Source organism: Myotis lucifugus, unplaced genomic scaffold (genome assembly GCF_000147115.1).
Source record: "Myotis lucifugus unplaced genomic scaffold, Myoluc2.0 scaffold_3086, whole genome shotgun sequence".
NCBI classification, from domain to species: Eukaryota; Metazoa; Chordata; class Mammalia; order Chiroptera; family Vespertilionidae; genus Myotis; species Myotis lucifugus.
In genome coordinates this window covers 13,691-20,346 of record NW_005874134.1, presented here as the reverse complement: position 1 = coordinate 20,346, position 6,656 = coordinate 13,691, and the positions used below count along the sequence as shown (strand labels likewise).

Here is a 6,656-nt window from a genome sequence, read left to right as displayed (position 1 = left end):
GGTGAACGGGGCGGGAGTGCCTTTGGAGGGACAGGCGGACGGTCAGAGACGGGAGGATGTGCGCAACCTCCCACAGCCACTGAGCGGGGAGGGGGCGACCCCAGAGGCCTCTGCCCACCGGGCTGCAGTCACCGCTTCTCAGAGACGGGCCACCCCCCACCCCCCGCCCATGGCTCAGGTGAGGGCCCTTCCCCGGAACAGCGCCGGCCCCCAGGTGGAGAAGGTTCCTTAAGGGCCTCTTTTCTCCCCTCCATCACAGCTGGGAACACGGGGCACACTGCAGGGCTTGGCCGGGACAGAGGGCGAGCTCAGGCACATAGTAGGTGCTCGATAAATCTCTGGTAAGTGGCCCGGCCGGCGTGGCTCAGTGGTTGAGCGTCGACCTATGAACCAGGAGGTCAGGGTTCGATTCCCAGTCGGGGCACATGCCCGGGTTGCAGGCTCTGTCCCCAGTGGGGGGCGTGCAGGAGGCAGCTGATGGATGATTCTCTGTCACCATCGATGTTTCTCTCTCTCTCTCTCCCTTCCTCTCTGAAATTAATAAAAATATTTTTTTAAAAAGAAAGTTGTGCTTTCCCACAGAGTGCTCCGGCTGGGATGCTGTCCACGGCCCTTAAGGACCTGGGGCCGCTGTCCGCGGTCCTGACCACCTGGCCGCTGGCCGCGGTCCTGACCACCTGGCCGCTGGCCGCGGTCCAGTAAGCCAGATGGGGGGGGTCTACTTCCCAGATGGGGGGGTCTACCTCCAACATTTTGTCCCAACAGCCTCTCCTGGGTTGGATGCGTGTTCTGTTCCTCTGCCCTTTCCAGAATGGGTCCCCCCACCAGCCCCCCTCCCACAAGCACCTTGGGTCAACAGGTGGAGCACGTGAGCACCTATGTGGCCACCGTGGTCCATCCCTGTGTCCCTCCTGTCCTTGCCCCAGTGAGATGGTTCGCTCTCCACCAAGAGAACAGGCCTGTGAGGAGGGGTGGGGTGGGGAGCAAGCTGATGGACTCAACAGAGAACAAGACAAACGCATCTCTGCCCTCACCTCCTCCTTCTCGCCGCCCTGCAGGTCTCTCCACTCCTCGATGGGCTGGCCGAGGTCCACCGTGTTCATGGGCACCTTCACCTCCCCGATGATGTCGTGCTTGGAGAAGCGGTCGAAGTCGTAGATGGCCATCACCAGGGTCTTGCCCCCCAGCTCCTGGTACGGCACCTGCAGGGCACAGGCGGGGTCAGAGCAGGTCGGGGCGGCTCACACACCTGCGGGGGCTGCTGTGGGCCGGGCCCTGGGCCCAGCGTTCTCCCCGCTGCCCACGGGACTCCCGGTGAGGCCGTGGAGATGGAGGGAAGACCTGGGCTCTGGGGGAACAGTTGGGGTTGGGGGGGGCCCGATCCAGCCGCCCTCGTTCCAGGCTGGTTGGTTCCGTGAACTCAGCCACGGCATGGAGCCGGGAGAGGTGAGCAGGAGGCAGGCGGGCCTGGGGTCCGCCCTCCGGCCCTCGTCACCTTGAAGGTGAAGGTTTCGTTGAAGGCGGGGTTCAGCGTCTTGCGGTGCACTTTGGTCTCGTATTTCTTCTTCTTGTCTGGGAGGAGGAAGACTTTGACGTAAGGGTCTGAGGTGCCTCCCATGTCCAGGGCGGGCAGTTCTGCGGCCTGCAGCACGCCGACGGTCAGCTGTGGAGACAGGGGGCCGCGGAGTCTCAGGAACGCCCCTCACCCGCTCTGCCTGAGCAGCACCAGCCACCCTCCCAGAGGCCGGGGTCCAGGGGCAAAGCTGGTGCAGGAGAAGGATCGTCCCCCCTTCACCCCCAAGAACTCGGGACGACCCAGGGGTCACCGGAGTTGAGAGGCCACCGACTGGCCCAAGGTCGGGTGCGTTAATGGAGGGAGTGGGGCCAGAGGTCCTTCCAGCCTGCCCCTGCGCGGAGAGGGGTTGTTTCTGTCCCCTGCCGCCCGCCTCCAGCCGCCCACCTGGTTGGCCTGGAAGTCGTAGTCCAGGGAGAACTGCAGCTTGCCCAGGTTCTCCGGTTCCTTCTCCTCCTCGCCCTCCCCCTCCCCCTCGGTGAGGCCAGCCTCTGCATCGTCATCGTCCTGTGGGGGCTGCGGAGAGAGGGACAGAGTTAGGAGAGGACAGAGCGGCCCGGCCCAGCACAGGGGCCGTGGGAAGAGGGCCTCTGTGCAGATTCCAGCTCAGAGTCAGGGGAGGGACAGGGACGGGAACTGTGGGGGCGGGCAGTCCTCCAGGGCCCCGCCCTGTGCCTCTCCCCTGCAGGACCAAGCATCTCCCTTGTCAGCCCTCCCCCGCCGCCCCCATACTCCCCCCAGCTCAGGCCCCACACACCCTGGGCAAGACTTACCGGGCAGGCGAGCAGCCCCGGCGAGCAGGAGCAGGGCGAGTCCACAGAGTGGGGAGAGAGGGAGAATGTGGTCAAGAGAAAAACTCTGCAGCCCAGACAGGCCCCTGGGGTCACAGCTACTGGGGGGGGGCCTCCCAGATGGGGGACCTGGCTAGACTGTGCCCAGGGTGTTCTTGGAGCCCCCATGCCCCCCACTGCAGGCCCCTTCCCCCCATAGGCATGTGCACATATATACACACATGTGCGCACATGCACACCTGAACAGAGGTGTATTGTGCACGTACACATATGTGCACACAAACACACACAGAGGTGTTTGCTTCCTGGCCAGTTCTGAGGTCAGGCCCTTCCTCCACTGTCTACCCTCCCCTTGGGTTGACTCCTGAGCAGGAAACTGCTCCCGTCACCCCCGGGCAGGGTGGGGGATCTCCCCGGAGCCTCTGCAAACTTCGAAGGGGAAACCTGGGTGTGTGAGGACCTTCCAGCTGACCGGCCCCAAAGGACAGGGTGAATGATGACAGGACTGTACTTGGCCTCGTCCAGTCCCCGCCCTGCCCCCAGCTAGAGGCTGTGGGACCTCCGACAGGAGCCATAGTTCACTCCTGGGGTGGCCTCCCAGATGGAGGGTCTCCCTCCAACATTTTGTCCCAACAGCCTCTCCTGGGGTCGATGCGTGTTCTGTTCCTCTGCCCTTTCAAGAACGGGTCCCCCCCACCAGCCCCCCTCCCACAAGCACCTTGGGTCAACAGGTGAAGCCGCAGGCATAGCCAGTGGGGACCGTGCACAGTCTGGGGGGGACCCCGGTGGCTGCAGAGCCCAGTGGCCCTCCTTGGCCTCTGAGGGGCAGGAGTGCCCTCCCGTGCCCTCCACCCCCCCCCGTCCTACCTGCCCGCCCTTCATGTCCTTCATGCTCATGGCATTCTTGGCGCCCTTGCCCTTCTCCTTCTTGTTCTTCTTCTTCCGGCAGCAGCACTTCTTGCAGATGCAGAAGCAGCAGGTGAGGAGCAGGAGGCCGGCCACCACGGTGATGGCTATCAGCGCCCAGGGCGGCACTGCCCACAGGAGAGCATGGACGTCAGCAGGGCTCGGCCCTGGGTGGGGACCGTGGCCCCTGCCCAGCCCACCCTGTTCAACCACACACTCGTGCGCGATCTTCAGGGAAGTTGCCTGTGCTTCACCTGCCTTATCACGGGTACCTAGCCCACGGCCCCGTGGACACGCCTGCCAACGGGGAGATGCCTTCAGGCTGAACGTGCCGGGAGGTGAACTGGGCTCTACGGGCGTTGACCAGTCTGACCCATGGGGAACTGGGCGGATTGCAGAGGGTGGGGAGGTTCTCGGACAAGGTGGGAAGATCCCACAGAGTGCCCAGGCTGGGGTGCTGTCCACGGCCCTTAAGGGCCTGGGACCGCTGTCCGCGGTCCTGACCCACCTGACTGCTGTCCGCGGTCCTGACACCTGACCGCTGTCCGCTGTTCTGACCCACCTGATCGCTGTCCGCGGTCCTGACCACCTGATCGCTGTCCGCGGTCCTGACCACTATATAAGCTGGTGAGGCTGAGTGTGGCCTCTGTGTCTCCCACACAGACTTAGCCAGGAGGTCACAAGGCAGGGGCACCATAAGGTACAAAAATGTCCATCACTGCCCGCCCGGTGCGGCTCAGCAGTTGAGCATTGACATATGAACCAGGAGGTCACTGGTTCTATTCCCGGTTGGGGCACATGCCCGGGTTGCAGGCTTGATCCCCAGTGTGGGGCGTGCAGGAGGCAGCCGATCCATGATTCTCTCTCATCATGGATGTTTCTCTCTCTCTTTCCCTCTCGCTTCCTCTCTGAAATCCATTTTTTAAAATATATATTTTTTAATATTTTGTTTTCATCTTTTGACAGTTTTCTAAATTGTATAAGAACTTGTTTCCCTGGGAGGTTGGGCCACATATACCCCCTGCTCCCTTCAGTAAGCCAGCCCACATTCCCCATTATCGACAGGGCGCCCCAATAATACAGCCTAAACCCGGTTCAGGAAAGAACCCAGCCAATCGCGCCCCTGGGCATCCCCACCCACACCCAGCCTCGGGGACACTCACGGGGGATCTTGTTCATCTCGTTGAAGAATTTCTCCTTTATCTTGGCAAACATGTCTTCCTTGCTCCCTCCGGCACCCCCACTCTCGGTGGAGTTGCCCACGGGCCCGGCGGGCATGGTGGCCGTGGTGGTGGCCGGAGCCGCCTCGGGCTGCTGGTTCTTCTTGAAGATGTTCCACATGGTGGCCGCGGGGGTGGCTGTGGGTGAGAGAGGAGGGGCAGGTGAGCATCCAGGGCCCCCTCCCAGTCCTGTGGCCAAACACCAGGGCTTTGTCCCCTCCAAGAGCTGTGTCGCCCTGATCACTCAGAGCCTCACACTTGCTGTTCTCTGGACCAGAAATGCTCTTCCCGCAGACCCCACGGGGCTCACTTCCACTCCGCGAGGTCCCCTGGGACTGCCGGCCCCTCCTCCTGCACTTGTCACCGACAGGCTGTGTTTTAATTGTTGTCTGCCCTTCACTGGGATTTAAGAACCATGACTGCAGATCTTTGACCACACCTAGTAGGTGCTCAGGGACATACGTGAGGAACAGGCGGGTCAGAGGTCTGGTCTTGGCGATGCCGTGCCCTCTGGCCTCCTAGCCCTTGCCCGGCCCTGAACGATGGTGGTATCAGCAACTTAGGTTTAAAAAACAAACAAACAAGTGTCAGCCCAGCCGGTTTGGCTCGGTGGATAGAGCGTCGGCCCGTGGACTAAAGGGTTCTAGGTTCAATTCCGGTTAAGGGCGTGTACCCTGGTTGCGGTACGTGCTGGAGGCAACCAATCAATGGGCCTTGTCACATCCATGTTTCTCCCTTTGTGTCTCTCCCCTTCCTTCCACTCTCTGAGGCCGCACAGCCGTGCTCCTTCCCCACAGCACAGCCGCCTCCACCCCAGGACGAGTCGCTACCCAGGGCGCAGGGTGCGGGCATCGGGGCAGGAACCCAGCAAGAAGGAACAGCGGAGTCCCCGGGGCTGGGGAGCTGCCCGGCCCCCCTCGCCGCTCAAGCTGCACTCCTGGGGAGGCAGCGGCTGGCGGAGCTGAGGATGATGGATGACCGGGGGCTCCAGGGGCCCTGAGCGGAGTGAGCACCTCTGTCTGCTCAGAACTGCCCGAGCGGGAAAGCGTGAGACAGGCCATTAGGCAGAGATGCCGCGGGTGCTGGGCCCGGGCGCGTGGAGGCACCTGCTCGCCGGCCTGCAGGTCTGAAGAGGGTGGCAGGGCCGGGTGAGGCGGTAGGTGCATGCGGTCCCGGCACACGTATCTATGAGCGCTCGTGAGCGGCCACGGGAACCAGCCACGTGTGGCCCGGGGTGGGTAGGTGGGTGTGACCACCTCTCTGCCTGGGACCAACTAGAGTGACCAACTACGCCTCCCCCGGGCCACGCCTCCCGGGGCCACGCCTCCCGGGGCCACGCCTCCCCGGGGCCACGCCTCCTCGGGGCCACGCCCCCGGGGCCCTCCTTACAACACGCAGGAACATCCCTTAACTCCAAACACTCAGAGGTTGTAGTCCTGGGTGGAAACTAATGGAAACTCCACCACCCACACCTGGCAGGTGGGCTGCAAGGGAGTTAGACTAGAGGCGGGGATGTGACACCCACGCCCACACTCACCACCACCTGCCCCCCCCAAACCAATGGACCAGGACGTGGGGACCACACTCCCGCGGACGGTCCCCCTCGGGCCTGGCCTCAGACGACGCGGATAACAAGGAGCTACTGGACACAACTTCTTTCATCTTCCCGACCTGCATTTGCAGACGCCGCGCTAATGAGATGGAAGCAGGCTACCCAGCAAGATGCCTCTCGCAGGAGCGCACAGGATAGCAAAGTTCAACCCTTAAGGATGAATTTATGCCGTTATTTTCCGGACCCGTGGGTCCCGGGAGACAGGGGGTAAAGTTTTCATGAATTCATTTCCGGGCACGTTTCGATAATGAACTGCCCGTGTCTGTGCGTTCCCTGTGTGCAGAGGCCGGTGCGTCTTCCCGGGCGGGACAAGGCGGCCGCTGCGGCCACTGAGGGCTGGAAAGTCCTTCCTGAGTCTAACTTCAATCTCTCCTGCTGCGACAACTCATTTCCCTTCTCTTGCATCGAAGCTGCGCTCAGCAATCCCAGGCCCTTTGAGAGGAGGCCGGGCGGAGGCCTGAGGCTCGGAGCGGAAGGCCAGGTGCCGGCCTGGTTCCCCGGCTCAGCCACCCTCTGAACCTCGAAGTGAGGGTTGGCCCTCCTGTTCTGCAGGC

General features: G+C 62.7%; 1 protein-coding gene across 1 annotated transcript; it reads right to left on the bottom strand.

Annotated features, from left to right (window-relative positions):
• Nucleotides 1-1,034: 1,034 nt before the first annotated feature.
• On the bottom strand, nt 1,035-4,622 carry LOC102432091 (synaptotagmin-2; the record flags this gene model as incomplete). The annotated part of the gene is made up of 5 exons (XM_023749129.1): nt 4,434-4,622; nt 3,232-3,398; nt 1,961-2,080; nt 1,496-1,663; nt 1,035-1,202 (listed from the first exon to the last, which is right to left on the bottom strand). Coding segments are annotated over exons 1-5 (801 nt in total), but the record flags the coding sequence as incomplete, so codon positions are not given.
• Nucleotides 4,623-6,656: the final 2,034 nt, after the last annotated feature.